This window comes from Monomorium pharaonis, chromosome 11, assembly GCF_013373865.1.
Source record: "Monomorium pharaonis isolate MP-MQ-018 chromosome 11, ASM1337386v2, whole genome shotgun sequence".
Taxonomy (NCBI): domain Eukaryota; kingdom Metazoa; phylum Arthropoda; class Insecta; order Hymenoptera; family Formicidae; genus Monomorium; species Monomorium pharaonis.
In genome coordinates this window covers 5448589-5465970 of record NC_050477.1, presented here as the reverse complement: position 1 = coordinate 5465970, position 17382 = coordinate 5448589, and the positions used below count along the sequence as shown (strand labels likewise).

The window sequence follows — 17382 nt, the reverse complement described above, 5'->3', positions numbered from 1 at the left end:
GTTATTGCCCGAACCCCTTAATTTCCTTTCAAATTGTCGTTTTTACTTTCAAGCGACGGGAAACGCATTTACATCGCGCCAATTTTCCCTCGAAGCGCCGCGCCGCGACGCTTTGTCGTGGGATGCACGTGTTGCAATGTTGCAGCAGCGCGCGCGTTGCACGCGAGCTTTCCTCAGGAAATGTCGTAATTATGCGGCATTCGGTCGGCGAGCACCTCGGCAAATTGCAGCTACGCGCGTAGCCTCTTTTCAGCGCCCGGTCCGACTCCGACGCGACTGGGCTTCCCCGAATCCTGCGAAGTCCCGTGCAAGAGACTGTAATTTTTTTTTTTTTTTTCCCTTTAGAACGCGCCAGGTGCCAGATCGACAGACGGAAAGTCCTTCTTTCACCGGTGCTGTAAGGGGTGTTCCAGAACCGATGAAGAACGGATACGTTGGTTCTTAGGAGCAGATCAAAGGCAATTTTTTTCATGGCGAAAGTATCACGTGAATAGACACTTCGAATCGCAAAATGAAAGAGATCTCTTTCGCGAAGCGCACGATGAGAACAGATGGCACAATTCCTCGCCGTTCGAATGCGATTCATCGAGTTTAACAATTTGAGACTTAGACTACGGAGATATGATATAAAGTTGCTTACTATTGTCCATTATCTAGTTGTAGAAATATACAACTAATGAGATCGTAAATAACTTCGTTACATCTGCAAGATCCGATCTGAAATTTATCTTCCTTTCTGGAGCACCCTGTACATACAAAAGCGGTACATCGACCGTCTGCCCCTCGAGGTGTAGTATCGGCGTCTGCCACGTGGCCGGGGATCGTGTTCGGGGCCCAGTTTTTTTGAGGGCCCCCCTGCGGAACATCTGCCGCCTTTTAAAATACAGAATACGCCAGAAGTCGTACACTTTCTCTCCGCCGCGAATCCTTTGTCGAATTTCGAAGCAAAATGCTATTCGCTCGGAAGTTATTAACACACACACGTACAATCAATAAATTACATAGATATAGAATCGCATGAATAGAATGCAGCCATTCGCAAGACTTTTTTTTGAAACGTATTAGACTTTTTTCAGATATCATTTTGCTCTTCTAGGCACGCACGTACTTATCTCATTTGTTAACTGTTCTTAACGATTGCGAAACACGATATTCTCACGATGCTCGTGTTGCCTAGTGCGAAAACGTCGACGTTACGAACGATTACACGCGGTATTTTTAATCGTGTTAATAATACCACTTAAAACAACGAACGAAATCCATTGCAGAATGAAATATTCAGGCTCGGAAAATCTCTCTCTCTCTCTTTCTCTTTTTATCTTCCGAATTAATTTATTTGATCGCTCACCGAATTGCGATGTTATTTTCCCTTTGCTCCACGTGAGAGAGGTCGCAGCCGATAAAACAAAATCGATCAGATATCGAGTCGATATCATCCCAGCTGCGCGAGTAAGCACCATTGTTTTGGGCTTTATGCGCTTCTTCGAGTGCATCCGGTTGCGCGACGATTGGGGAGAGCTTTTGCGTTTTTTTTTTCAAACAGAATCTGAAAGCTTTTACTTTTACCAGTTACGTTTCTTACACGCAAGCGCACGTACGATAAGCGCGCGACAAAGATCAAGGAACACCACTTTGTGACGAAGGCCGCATTATCGGTCGCGATAACGTGTTTGCAAAAGATCCGCGGACAATCGTTTGTTCCCGCGACGGGCAAAAAGGCTACATTGACACTTTTAAAGTGTCCTCGCGGCAGCAGGTGAATCATTCGCGAGATTTCGTTCGATGACCTCGTTGCACGAAGAGCTGAAATAACTAGGAGGAATCCGTCGGCGAGGTGATCCGATTCACGACGGTAACTTCGTTATCGGCCTGTAAAGCGATCAGCGACGTCTCTCGAGAAAGCTCATGACGTATTTATGAAATCGCTCCATTTGTCTGTGCGAGCGCAAGGAAAATCGAATAAATCACCGTATTTTTCTTTTCGAAGGAATCTTATTATGAATCCGACAGACACGTTTCATCAGTACTGGCGTTAATTTTTAGGTAAGAAGACTAAACAGTTTCTCCCGACAACTTGTCCTTTTATTCGCGAAGTGAATTCCTCTTTTCACGACCCGGCGCGACAAAGCGTTTCCCAATTTTTCGTTTCTAATTTTCACCTCCATCGCCAGCTCATTTTTTTACCTAAAGCGAACACGTCCCGTTTCGGCGATAATCTTCCTCCCCTTTCTCTCCGCAGCTTCCGGTAACGAAACCACCGACGAGCGCGTGTATGGGCGCGCACAGAAGCGGTCCCCGTCGTCGCGTCGGTTCGTCGGGATTTCGAATGAATAAACATTGTCTAAACCGCGACAGTGGGTCCCCGGGGGCACGTAGTGCCCTCCCCCCCCTCCCTCCCGCCGTCCCGTGCATCATTTCACGGTCGTTCCGCTCCGAAATTCGTGACTTCACTTCCGCCTACTACTACGCTCGGCGCACCGCCGCGTGGCGGGTGCGTTGACCCTTTTCGAAGGTCGTCGTACCTTTCTACGTTCGTGACTCGCTCGGCTTCGTGGATCGACCTTAATCTCTCGCCAGTTCGCGACGGCTCGTTCACCTCTTTTTTTTTTCCCTCCCCTCTCGCCCTCCCTTTCCCTCCCTCGATTCGGCTATTCGAAGAAGCTCGATGATGTAATTAGCGCCCTCGTACGCTAATTTTCGCAGGTGAACCGATTCGGAAATACTCTTGTCAGAAAGTCTCTCGGGGGAAACCTGCGTTAATTAATTAATGACATGTAGCAATTTTCGTCGATGACAATTTTAATCTTGTCACCTGCGGCTTATAGACGTGTATTAGCTTTGTTTCCTTTTTTTTTTTGATCGTCCTGCACTCGTCGAATGTTTTCCTGGCTGAACCGAAAATCGAAATTCTGTCAGAGTATCGTCAAGTAATTAGAATTTAATTAATTAATGCATGCATATTTAATACAGGCAATAACGTTCAATATTTGAAATATTATTTATTTGAGCTTACAGACTTGCGAGCTTTGTAAATATCATTAATTATAGTAAATGAATTAAATGGAAATGCAGGAACATTATTCATGGCAACGACAATTATAATCGAGAGATCTCGGTTATCATTTTTTTTTCTCCTCTCACTATTATAATTGAGATATACGTTTGCTTTGCGTTTTTATCAGCTTTTTTTGGCTTTTACAAGAGATCTTTTCAAGATTAATAAATTCATAACTCTGTGTAGATCTGCACCCTGCATTCCCTACATTGACGAATCCAACATTCTCAAACGTAAGAACTTACGCGATTTTTTGCTTCTTCGTTCTATCGCGAAATGATAGAGATGGCGTAACAAACAGATCTGACCGGTTGGAAAGACATACGAGTAGGACTTGAAGAGACGGCACTCGAGGTAATGGGCCCGTTTTGGTCGGCTCATCGACAGCCTCGTTTATTTGGTCGAGTCCCGGTCCATAAATGTGTCGCGCAAATCTACACGAGTAGTCGGCCGTCTCGTGCGAACGAATCGATTTAGCGTGCCATAACGAAGTTAACGACTTCGACCTGATTAGTACGAGAGATTTGTCATTCCCCGTCTACCTTACATAAAACCTTATGTAAAACCGGTATGAAGCATAAACGCTGATATGATAACATGAATAATAATAAATAATAAAAAATATTGATAGCTGCTGCGACGACATAATGATAATCGCAGAATTGTCAATTGTTATGATTTATTGTAGAAATGTGTTTCTAACCTTACGTTTTCGTTTGATTTTTGTATATTTAATTTTTATTGATTAATACAATTATAAATATGCTTGTTATGAAAAAAAAAGTACTTTGTTGTTTAAATCTAGAAATATATTTAGACGTATCTGTGTCGCATACTATTTGTCATATTGATACGCTGGTGTAATTGTTGCAGTGTAATTGTGAAATCGTTTTCACCGCCTCCCTTTCTTTCGCCCCCTTCAAATACGGAAAATTACTTTAGCCGGGCAGATATGATATGGCACACGACCGAAAATAGGATTTCGGCAACATTGGATGCTCTTTCTCTTTCTAGCCCTCCACCCCTCTCTCTCACTCTGCTTTTCTCTTCGATATTCGTGAATCGGAATCGTCGGTTTTGCGGTAACAACAACACTCAACAATGAAATCGAACCAGTAGCCGTAAACGGACTAATTGCTGGGATAATAATTATTCTTGAAACTGGCCTAGAGGGCTGGGAGGGTCCGATAGGAAGGGTGAAGGGGTTAGATTGTCGTTCGCTTGTGTTTCTGGGGTTATCATCGACGCGAGTTCCGGACATTATTTAGCCGATCATTTGCCAATATTTCCCGAATCTTTTTTCTCGAATTAAAATTGAGATTGATTGATACTGTTTCTTTCTTTTGCTTTCTTAATTTTGGAATTACAAAAGATCGGAATACAAAATAATATTTGGATGTAAAATTCTTCAATTATGACTCAGTTTTTTTTTTGTCTTACTTGTTTATGCGAATATGAAGACATGTTGATTTACAAATCAATATATATAAATGGTAAAAAAATATATAAAGGAGAAATAAAATAATGAGATGATGAGAGAAAGAGAGAGTAAAAAGAAAGGAGCGTGATTTATCATTTAAAATAAATGGACTTGTTATCCATAATAATAAGGCTGTACGATAGCTACTTAGTCACTTTTTTTCTTATACAAACGTTAATAAATACAGTAAATGCGGAGACATATTTCTTTCCTGTCAAAATGTATCTTTTGTAGTTACAATCGTCAACAAGATGGAAGAACATATTTTTAAATTTATTGTTTCTGTGATTTCCAGGGCTGTCACGGATCCGAGGGATGGTAGGAGAGTAGCCTTAAAAAAACTGCCGAACGTCTTTCAAAGTCTCGTGAGCAGCAAGCGAGTCTTCAGGGAGCTGAAAATGCTTTGCTTCTTCAAACACGATAACGTGAGTGGTACTGTATTTGTCACGTCAAATGTATACGTGATCGATGAACAAATACAGAAAAAGACAGAAAAATACCGATAGGAACAAGCGTGAAAATAAAAAGCTGTAATTCTGTCGATAATAAATGAAGTCGATATCGAGTTTCTTTATGTCTCTACTGTTTTCGAATATTTTACAATAATTACTTATTGCATCGAACCATTGTAATAATTTTAATAATTATTAAGCCATTACATACAATAATTAGCTATTATTTTACTGGAAAGTGGATTTTTATAGATTTTCGTTTTATAATAAATTAAAAATTTATTTTTCTAAATATCAGCAAATTCTTTGGTATTCAAAAGATAAATAAATGCTAAAATTAAATTATTATATAGTACTTTTAATATTTGATAAAAAGTATTTAATAATTACTGTTGTAATAATGAAATATGATAATCAAAGATTTTGTTTTATATAGCCGTGTTGTATTATATCATTTTGCATTGAATATCTGGACGAATATACGAAATGAATGGTATATAAATTGCACGATGGGTGTCTCGGAAATTTTCGCGTTTTATTTCCCCGAGGACGACGCTGTGTTGTCTTCCCTTTCGTAGTTTTTTGCCTGCTGGATTTCACTTTTTGCGCGAAAAAAAGCGGGATCAATCGCGCTCTCTCTTTCGTCCAGTCAAAGGATGGGGACACTCAATCTCTTCCTGTCTCTTTTGCAGGTCCTTTCCGCGCTGGATATCCTTCAGCCACCGCATCTGGACTTCTTCCAAGAGATGTATCCTTTTCTAAACACTCGTACTCGAGGACACGCGGAAGATAAATCTCAGCATAGAGATTTCCAGACAGGTGAATTCTCCTACCGGCGGTCGAGGTATTTTCTTTATTTCTCATCTCCTCTGCCGAGTTCTCTCACGTTTCTCGAGACTCCGAATTAATACGATCGGATACGACGGATGCGATAATTTCCCGAAGTAAAATCGAATGCGATCTGAATCTAATTAATTTACTCGATTTTAATCTAAAGTTTCCGGATTGTCTTTAGTCTCCGGTGTGTTTGCGATGTTTCGATAGGACGCCTCGAAGGTATTTCTACTCTCCACGGATTTTCCTGGACTCTCGCGAGAGAGTATCGATCTCTCTTTCTCGCTCTCACGCAACGCTCGATCTTTCGGAACGAGCATCTCGAACGACATGGAAACTTTTAATCGCCGAGCAATTAAAACTTGCGCAGGTCACGAACGCGATTCTCCTCAAGTCCGCTTTCCAGAGAGATTCTTACGAGAGATGAAACTCTTCCATCTCAAATTATAGCTGTGCAAAAAATTCTATCTATGCTTAAGAAAGCCTTTTTTTTCTTTCATTCCTTCCTCTATATCTTTATTTTATATTTTCTGATTAAAATAAGATTTTGAAAAAAATAATGAAGGATCGACGGCACGAATAATTGTTTTCGCAACAAAAAAAAAACACTTTTCACTAAAGATACGTCATATTAATATCAGGAAATTTTGCTTCATGAAAAATCGTTCTATGAGATATACCCGTTCTTCGTAAAAGCAGTGGACATTACGAGATAATTTTCCGGTCGACAGCAAAGCAGGAAGTTATTACAGTAGCCAGGACAAAGCTCCTGCGGGATTACTCGTCTCCTTGCAAGTGCTATTCAGCGCGGTCGCATGATTGAGTGATTGATCGATCGACGAGTCTTTAGGCGAACGAGATCTTCCGAGTTAATTTTGATCAGTGTGAGCGATAAATCAGTTCCCTTCTCACACGCGTACTCCCTCCATTCTTCTTTTTTTCTCTCACAAGTTTCTGTCGCATTTTGTCGCTTTTTGGCGCTCTTTTAATCGTGTAAGGATCGGTTGTTCCAACTTCCTGGTAAACTTACCTATCAGGTAAATATGCGTTTGTCTTTATTTATAAAAAAAATGAAGGTAGATTTATGCTTACCAAGAAAGTGGAACAACCGGCCCTAAGTCATTGTGTTATTCTTCGCGATTATTTTTTCTTTCTAAATTTTCCCTTTTTTCCCCTCCTTTTGCTTAAGCTTGTCCTGACTGTGACAAGATCTACAAAGAATTTCGATAAATATGGACATAGATATTTCGACAAATATACTTTTTTAGAGGCGAAATCACTGTACTTTAAAAAAATAGAAAAAAGTTATTAATAAATATAAATAAAGTAAAATATAAACAAATTGGTCGGTTGACTAGCCACTCTAGTGGCTTGCGCACCCCACGTAATTAAATAAATAGATAAATCCGTAAACAAACAAGTGGATAACCGAGATAATAAATGATATCATAAATCCATCAATAAACAGACGAACGAATGAATGTTTCGTTGATAAACAAACTACAACGGATCGATAAATTTTTCGTAGCGGGAACGACGTTAATTGCGCCGACAAATAAATAATCAGGACGTAAATTGCGTAGTCGCGGACCCCGTCGATGGACCACCACACTGACTTTTTACCCCTTTCCTCCCCTCCCCCTCTTTCGGCCCTTTCGCGCTATCCCGCGATTTAATTCCGCGGCCGTCGGCGATCGATTCTAATTTCGCCCGCATGAAAAATTCAGCGCGGCTCCCCGACGCTAGAGTTTCCGGGTCGGGTTGGCGGAGAGAGAGAGAGAGAGAGAGAGAGAGCCATCGAATGAGACCGCCTAATTTCTAATTAAGGAGCGACTCCCGATTAGCTTGCGCAGCCACGAACACAGAAATCGCCGGTGACCACAGTACCCCGATGGAACCGCGGGAAAGGGAGGCGGAAGGGATTACCGTTGATGATGTTGCCAACCCTCCTCTAATATTGCATTTGCATCGCAATCGCGTCATTGCGCTGTCATCAATCTCCTATATGTGTATCTATTTACGTATCCCATATTATTTAACGTCTCACACACGCATTCCTTTAAATTCTCTCACACCTTAATTGTGATCCTAAATCCTCGTCCGCCTCTCGTGACTGCATTTCGAGTCTTTCGGAGATGAGAACTTCTTGTTGGACGCCGAATCGCAATATTATTATTAAAACAATATCAGGGTGTCCGAACACCAATAAAATCCCATTAAAATCCGTGATCTTCAAGGAGATGAAAAAAATTTGTATCGAACGATGCAAAGCAATGCGTTTTCTTAATCGATTACCGTGGCAACTTTAGCCAGATTTCCGGTTATGTTTAATCAGGGCAGCTTGCGCCACCCTCGGGTTCCGGATTATGATTTTTAATTGTTTATTGAAACGACAGTTCCGGTTCTGATGAAGTGGGGATGGGGGAGGAGGCGGTTTCCATCCGGGACGGACGGTGAACGCCATGAATACGCCATGGCGCGCGCCCGGGACGGATTCGCTCGATGGTAATCACGTATATTATTAATGCGCAAGCCGCAGCGCGCCATTGATACGTCGATAGTGCGCCATTAGCAGCGGCTGCGGTCGCCCATCCTCGCCCTTTGCCGTTTACAATCGTCGCGCGTAACTGATAACTGTACATAACTTCGCGGATGCGAACTATCCCACCCTCTTCTCCGTAACAGCAATGATCGCCCTGATTCGCGAGCACCGCTTCTTAATTTCTGTATCCGATCAATGCGGCGGCTCGTCCTCTCCTCGTCTTGCGGCGACGTCGTGGCAACGGAATTTTAATTGCCGATCTTTCAGTGTGGCCGAACCAAACGTGATAATGATGGCATAACCGTATGCGTTTACATACATTACGATAACGTAGTGCATTAAATTAATTAACATTAATAATTCGTGTTGGAGCATTAACTGCATAATACATAACACCGAATCGTATAGTATCGAAGTTGTGTCAATTAATATGCATTACTGTTAGCGCTCATCATTATGATTATTCATAAAATATCGTCTCGCGACAAGTGAAGTCTCTTTTCTTATGCAATCGTGAGTATAAGCCGTAGTTTTTTGCTGGCCGAAGGAAAGTGAGCTCAAACTCGCGATTAATACACCTACTTTCCGTTTTCTCGGACGAAAAGCGGGACGACAAAATCGCCCGAGGCGATCGCACGATATTCCGTTGTGTATCCGTTGCTCTCCGGCTGCGCCGGCTGGGGAACACACAACCCGGGTGGGGGTTTGATTACGCGTCGGCAACCTCGTAATTTTTTCGCCGCACAGAGGAGGCGACGCGAGATGATGCGAATGAAAGGGAAGAAGGCCCGCACGTCGCGTTCTCGATCGCCGGCATCCGCCCGTATCGCGTCGGGGGAAACAATACGGCAAAAGAGTTTCAGGCGGCGTGCTTCATTGTGCTCGCACACGTGTGCTCAACGGGCACGCAGATCGCCGTTACGACTACGATTATTAGATCATCGGCTGTGTCGAGCGGTCTTTTCGAAGCCCTTTTGTATCTGAGAAGGAACAGTGGGGATTTTCGTTGCGCTCCGGGATGCACGAAGCGCTTCAGTTTCGATGATCGTAAGGATGTCCCCGTTGCTGCGCGTTACGAACAAAGCGGAGAATCGAATCTCTCTGTAATTAGAGAATCACGAGTTGGCGGTGACGCGACTTTTCCTCGCAATTCCACGGACGGCGTTGGCTCCTTTTCGGCTCCCTCCGGGAGAAAAGCCAAGCTTTTCCTCTTCGGGCTCGAGGCTCCGTCGACGCTTTAATTGCGCGCTAGACCAGTTACGTCGAGCTCGAGTTTGACGGTTTGATCTAAGTTCTCGGTGGCCGCAAACTAATTTCGCCCCCCCCCCCCTCTCCCTTCGTGGGGGCTCTTTGTCTTCCGAGTCAACAAGTCCTCGCGTAGAGGACCCGGCTTTTCTCCCGCTCTCACTGAAATACGCGAAAACTCTCCCCTCGTGTATCCCCGGGCTCGTATTTTCACGCCATGATTAAGACCACGACTTTAATAATTAATCGACGCACATTGCCGATATTGCAATTTCTCACTTTCACATTGATCTAAGAGAGACCCAAAGTTTGTTATTTTGTCAAATCCCATTACAGCATCCGGGATCCTCCGGGCGAAATAAATATGCAGTCTACCATTAACCATCTTTATTATCTCGTTTATTTTTATTTTTATGTTTATTTTTCGTAATCAATTTGTGTTATCTATCTCTTGTTTGACGAAGATCGTAAACGTTTCAACGCAGGATATCACGACATATATCTTTTCAATAGAAAAATCCTGAAAAGTTTATTCAATTTTTAATATATAAATTAATGTAAAAAAAATATGTAGGAAGGATTGACGATTTTTATCTTGGACAATTTTTTATTGAATCTTTGCATTTAATTTCTGCGATATTAAAAAAATTATTCCCCTTCTTTAATTAAGACAATTAGTATTGAAAAGCTTGAGCATCTTTACAAACGAAGTGTTTCTTGTACAAATAATTATTATTCTCGCGCGTCACAATTTAAATACAATTGACCGAGAAACTCTCGTCTGTTTCACGATTCTGCGGGATGGGAATATTGCACGATTTCACGAGTTCGTTTCAGCGATTAATATTATGTGCCATACATACGACCGCTTACTCTCTTTAATTCATTAACGATACATCGTTCACGTGATTGTTATTTTGTTAATGTTGCGATATTTTTCGCAATATCCAATGTATTTGATCAACGTAACGCTCGCGATTACTTGATTTTAACTGGAAATTGATATCGTTGCATGGTTCTTTGTTAGTGCATCGAAAAAAATTACCACTTCAATAGATTCAAGTCTCTCTCGTGGAATCAATAAAGAAAAAAAAAATATATATAGAACAAACGTTTATATAATGTGCAAAACAAAGATTTTGAAATGTAAATTAAATAATTTAGGTTAAATGAATTATTATACATTTTAAGGAAATCTCGTTCTTCGCAGTGTTTATCGTCATTTAATTATCTCGAACAATTTTGTGTATCAGTATATTAATATTATAAGTGTAAGACGTATATTCTGTTAATATCGAGTTTATCTTGGGGACCCGTGTGCCTCGATATTTTTTTCTCAATAAGGGTTTTTAAGGAGGTCGGTGTTTCGAGCACCTATGCCACCACGATGTCTCGAGTTTCCAATACGCGTCGGCGGTTGCATCACGTTGCACACGCCAAGACCTCCCACGTTTCACTCGGGAGAATACGCGGCGGGGAAATCGCCGAGGAAAATCGGAGGCGAGCGAGCGGACAATCGCGGGTGAGAACGAAAAACGTCTCTCGTCGACCTAGATAGGTTCCGGCGCGGAAAAAGAGTTTCCGGCGGGAACGAGGTGCGCTCGAACGAGGTTCGGCTCGCTCCGATCGTGTCTCTCATTGTCCCCTTACGATAATCGCCAAATCCTCGTTCGTTCGCTGTCGCCCTCTCGTCGGTCCACCTCGAAAAAAGTACATCTCTATTTTTCCCGGAGATCACAGCTCCTTGCTTCATGGAAAGAAAAAGATTAATCGCGATTAGTTACAGCAGCTCTTCACAATGTTAGCTGCATACAACTAAAGTTTAGCTGCTGCACGCGTATTCTTGTCGCAGCTTATCTTTTTGTCCTGATAAAGATGAATGAATCATCGATGTGAAGTTTGGAGGATGATGCGTGGCGACTCTTATTGTTGCACGACAGCACTTGCGTATCGCAAATCAATCGGATGTCTACGATACAATGCGTTCGCGCGTTATCGACTCGCGGATTTCAGCTCGTCTCGATCGGCGATGTCAGCTGTCATCGTCGATTATCGCCTTACTCGGAGATCCAGCTCGCGCGTAATTAACTCGGCGGTGACACGGTGACGGGTGACGACGTTTCCGTTCCTTGCGGCATCGGAGGGGGGATCGGTATTATTACGCTGTTTATTAACGAATGGATATCCGACGGAGCACGCGGAGGCGGATTTCTCTCTCTCTCTCTCTCTCTTTTTCTATCTCTATCCCTTTCCTCCCCCGGAAAAACGCGAATCATATGCATGCGCGCGTGGGCATACACGCGCGCGGATTCCCACGCCGTTATTCACTTGCGAAAGAGGACTGTCGAGGAAATTGCAATTGGAAAGTGCAGGAAAAGAAAGACACACAAAAGTTCGCCCTTCTGCTCCTCAAAATTTACCCTTACATCAACTTCCATTTCCGATTTGTATTTATATTTACGAAAGAGAAGATTTTCAATTTCTCGGTGAGCTGAAATTTTTAAGAGGATACTTAAATAAATCATTTCGTGCGCGCAAGCCGACTTTAAGGGCTATAAGAAGATTCAAGATGTGGAAAAAAAAACTCACGGAATTTAGGCGAAACGTCAGACGCACTTGCGATATTCAACATTCTTTTTGACGCTTTTCCACCTAACGCGGGATGTGAATAATTTTCTACCTCATCCTTTGATGGTCCCTTTTTACGCGAGTATTCCCTTTGAGTATCGATGCGCGGTATTTAGAACGCGCGCTATTAATGAGGGCACTTTGTAACGTGCACGACACGATGTTAAATGATAAAACCACGCATGCAAATATTGCAAACAAAAAAAACCGTACAAAAAGCCACATCGGCTTTTTTTCCATTAATTTAAATCTAATTGTATTTATTAATTATTTCAATCATGCAATTCGCGTTTTATTGATTTAATTAATTTCCGTAGTGACAAGGAGAGAAGTAGAGAAATTCGAGATTAATGAACGAATAATTGGAGAAGTCGGGCTTTCCCGGCAGGTTTGAAGGAGATTTTCCCGACTCCGATTCAAGCGATTCATTTTTTTTTTTTAAATAAACCGTCCGCCTGCTGGCGCGGACGTTTCTTTTTTCGTCGTCTCGTCTGGAATATCGTCGACGATCGACGAGCGTCGCTGTATAAGAGGCCGTCGGCGTCGCGACGCTGGAAGCGAGAGAAAGAGAAAGAGAGTAGCAGGACTCTTTATTGATTATCCGCGGTCAGACGTTGTGAACGGCGCTTAAGGCGTCGTCGGGACACAGTGGTGAAACTATATCTCGTTTTAAGGATCTCCAAACCAATAAAACCAAATTTATCCAATCTGGCGGAATAGAAGCACATCACGTCTCGATCCAGAAGTCCGTCTGTTTTCCCGCGACTTTTACGACGACGTAAAGAGAGACTTGATTCCCGATCGATCTGATACCTTATCGCGTTGCACTTTATCATTGTTATAAGTACGTTTTCAACTTTATACATTAATTACGGGTTACGTCGAAAGAAAAAAAAAAAGAGGTTGGGCAATGTCACGAGTTTGCGATAATTTTTATCTGAGGTTCATTCCTTGGGTTCATATTTCCGAGATTGATCGCAGTATCCTCCCGCATTCGCTGCCTCTTCCAAACGTATTAAACATCGCGCCTTGTGGACTTATCGACCGCACGAGTTTTCGGCCGGTTCAGAGGGTCCTTTGTTCGCGTTTCGCCCCTCGTTTTTTTTTTTTCTACATTTTCTCTCCTTCCTCGCTTGACACGCGTACGTAAAATTTTCATCGAATAGCTGTCATCCGTGGCGTAATCATTAGAATCCGGTTACACGAACGCGAGAAGAAGAGATAGAGAAAGAGATAATTAGCTCTGAATAATGAGCTAATTAAAAACCGCGTTATCTCCTAACCGAATGAGAAATTCAATGTTTCTGCGGTGATGTGTACAGTATTCTCTGATTTCTCTGATTTTTGACGCTTTTGACGCTCTTATTTTGCGATGACGTAGGAGTAACAAATTTGTTTTGTCGACATAATAGAATGGAAACTTTATGCAAGTGATGCTAAGATAATAGTAATAATGGTATATATTCTGACGTGGAAACAGAAATTCGCAAACAGCTGTTTTTAGAAACTTTACAATTTTACGAAAAGAGCGAGTTTTATTTAATAACGAGCAAAGAAGCAGCTATTTTTAATGACGCTTTTTATTAGTTTTCTACTGAAAAAGAACTTCCACTTCCGAGAATGAATTTCGATAATGTCTTCGATAACGTGTGACTTTTTCGGTCGCAACTAAAACTAAAACCGATATTTTTTCCCCATTTTGTTTTAATTAAAATTCTATTTTATGTTTTACCTTTACTTCGAAACAAGCACTTTTTGTGCTTTTTTACAAAAAGAAAGAGCGCAACTTTGTATCTTGTATACCCTCACGAAAAACGAGGTTAATTGTATTATCTGGATGGGTTTTGCTCGGCCAAAAATAGGAAGAAATATAGGGGATCGTTACTTTGGGATCGTTTGCGTTTTTTATGACATTGCGAGAAATGTCCCGATTCGATTCCTAGTACGTATCGACGAAACGAAAGTCCTGATGACGGAGCATCTTCCCGCGACTTTGACGTTGGACACTTTTAATTTAGGGGCTTCGGATTCGCGAGGGATTTATCGTCGACGTAGCCTTTCCTCGAATGCAAATATTCTAGCGCGGAAATCGAGTAGCGAATCCTGAGACACGAAATGGCGATTGAATGGGACACGCGAAACAGTTTATCTCGTCGCGTTTTGCTCGCGCTAAATATACACCGCGACTCGAAATTTATACCGGGTGTCCGGGTCGCGGATCCTCGACGAGATTCATCGCGAAAGTATTTAAATGTATGCAAAATCGGAAGTGAACACGTGACTCCCCGTGGGGAAAGAGTCGGAAGGAAAAGTCACGGAAACTTATTCTGAATGCACTTCTCTCGGTTTTTAAACGGCGCACGTAGTATGTCGCGCAGGTATAATTAATTGCCCACCGCAATTCGTTACGTTTACGAAAAACAATCATTCTTTTAAAGTCACGTTAAAATATTACTTTAGAAATTATTACTTATCTAAATTTGAAATGTAGATAGTACGTAGAAATATTTATGTAGAAATATTAATTATATGATGAATACGTCTTATTTAAGTTAACAAAGTAATATGAAATAATGATTCAAATTTTTATCATTGTCTCATACGTAAAAAAATTTATTTCAAATACCTTCAAATACGAATTGTTTATTATTTATAGGTCATATACGTATTTTTTAACTGATATGTTTGAAAAAGTTATTTCCCACAAGGTTCATTCGAAAGCATACCAAACTCGAACGCGAATTTCCGTTCAGGATGCCGCAAACTCTTTCTCAAATCGTCGCGACTTAGGTTCGCGCCTTTTTTAAGCAACGCGAGAGAACAGTATCACCGAGAGTACCCCTCTCTTTCTCTCTAGGTGATCCGAAGTCGTTCGCGCGAGTCGAGTTCGAACTCGGTTGACCGGTCGAACGAGCCGGATCGGCCTCGAACACCTCGGAGTTTAAGTCGTCGTCATCATCATCATTATCATCATCATCAACCTTATCCTTATCTCCGTCGTCGTCGTCGTCGATGGCCACTTCTTTGTCATCCAGCCAACAAAGATTCTAAAAGGATGTTGCCGATATTCAATCTCTTCTGGAGCTGCAGAAGCTGTGGAGAGATGTGCAACTAACTCCTCCCGTTCGACACTTGCTCGACACCGAATTTTAATTTGCGGTCTAGACGCGAAGATGCCATGTGTTGAAAGCACATTAAGGTTTCGAACAATGACGCAACCTTCGCCGAGACTTACGACGAGAAAGAATTAACCGCAGAACGGCGATTCCATTTTATTTGATCCGAATGGATTCACGTGGTTGAAAATTACAGAAGAGATAAGACATGCGTCTTTTCGTCCTCCCCATATGATCTCCCGACGTGTCGCGAGTCTCGTGGCTTATTCGCGCGAGATATAGGACTCCTAGCGAATCCGCACATCTAGAGACCTCCAGATTCTTCTTCCTTAGACCGGTACCGGATGAGAGAGAGAGAGAGACGAGGGGGTGCGAAGGGGGGGGGGAAGACGAGAGATAGGAAGGGTACGGAAGGGAAGGGAAGACGGTAGAAAGCGGCAGGATACTCAATTCCCTTCGCGCTCACTCGCTCGGCGCGGCGCAGAGCAGAGAGCTGGGAGAGAGATGATGCTAGGGGCAACTCTCGCTTTGTCCAGGAACCGGTCGACGTGCCTACTAGGAGGCAGGCAGGCAGGCAGGCAAGCAGGCAAGCAGGCAGGCAGACAAGGCAAGCAAGCAGGCAGGCAGGCAGGCAGGCATGCATCGATCCGCCGTGCGGCGGTGCCTTAAGCGTGCTGCACAATGCCGACAATGGCAGAGAGCTTTCGGGGAAAGCGTACGCGGTCCATCTCGATTTTTCTGTTTTCTAACGTTGACATCGTTGCATCTTTAACGTATTTTTATAATTGCACACCTCATTTCTATCACGCACTGTTAATTTTAAGCTAGACTTCTTCTTACGGCGAATTCTCCATTATTAAGTTGGAATTGATCTTTTTCTTCCACGAAAATGTCTAGACGTCAGTGACATTAGTATCGGATTCTGCAGAAATTGGCGCGCATTGAGTGCCCCTGTCCTGGGAAAAACACCCCAAGCGTCGATCCTTCTAATCTCTAGAGTTCTGAAAATGTATCCGGCAAAGTCGCCCTCGGCTATTGTTTTCCGTCTCCCGCATTCTCGCCTTTATGGTATACCGTAGATCGCAAAAAGGACGATTCTCTTCTTTCCTTACCGATAGTTAGGAGGATCTTTGTGTTTCTTGAACAAAAAGGCCGTGAGAAAGGATCGTCGTAAAAATTATATAGCAAAGGAAAATTAGAGTTACTTTTGCCAGACTCTGTTGCTTAATTAAGATAATTTTATTTTATATTTGTTGAATATTCTTACTAATCAGAATGCAGGATAAATATTCTTTTTTTTTCCTTTTATTTTATAATAATAAGCAATAAAGAAAAATATCTTCGGATGAGGATCGAAAGAGAGTACATAGTCAAAAATTTACCCTCCTTAGCGTCCGCGGCACGAGTTTTCTGATGGGATCTTGTAGTCGTTTACGTCGGAAGGCATTCACGGTCATCAATCATGGCCCTGAAATAGCAATAGAGATGTTACGACGTAGCGAAGAGATATCGTATTCCTGTAAACGCAAAGTTCAATTTGGAATGGAGCACTTGTTCAGATAAATCGCTTTTTGCTGATTTCTTTTTGGAACGGCAAAAGGTACGAAATCTCACGTTTCCTCGCACAAAGTTGCTCTAGTGAGCAATGCATTGTACATTTTTTATATTTGACGTATAACATACAGGGAGCGTGGAACTTTCTCGCCTCTTCAAATAAAATAATCCTTGATATTAGATGTACGAATCTTGTACGCGATGAAGCCCAAAGCATTGCGCATAGTTATTCATTTGCTTAAACGTCAACTTTTACACCAAATTACAAAATTTAATCACAAAATCGATTTTTGAAAGCTGATAAAGACTTGTTTTCTGTCGCGAAGCTTATTTTACGAAATTTTATTGAATGTGATCCATGTTCTTTTTTAATCATTTGCACTTTACGTACTTTATTGAATGGTGCAGTGAAAGTGTCATTTCGATTGCTCGTAATTTGAAAGTTACCGACGGCAGTTCGAGGGAAACTCTTTTTC

The 17382-nt window shown here is 42.1% G+C and overlaps 1 protein-coding gene across 5 annotated transcripts in view; it reads left to right on the top strand.

Annotated features, from left to right (window-relative positions):
* Positions 1-17382, top strand: part of LOC105835168 (serine/threonine-protein kinase NLK) — an 83280-nt gene that overhangs the window by 41544 nt on the left and 24354 nt on the right. For all 5 annotated transcript variants that reach the window (XR_004965091.1, XM_036294036.1, XM_036294038.1 and 2 more), the window contains 2 exons: positions 4831-4960; positions 5680-5735. Coding sequence is in view for 4 of the 5 variants with exons in the window: in XM_036294036.1 (XP_036149929.1) it covers positions 4831-4960; positions 5680-5735 (186 nt within the window). In the remaining variant the exon portion in view is untranslated. The remainder of the gene's footprint in view (positions 1-4830; positions 4961-5679; positions 5736-17382) is intronic.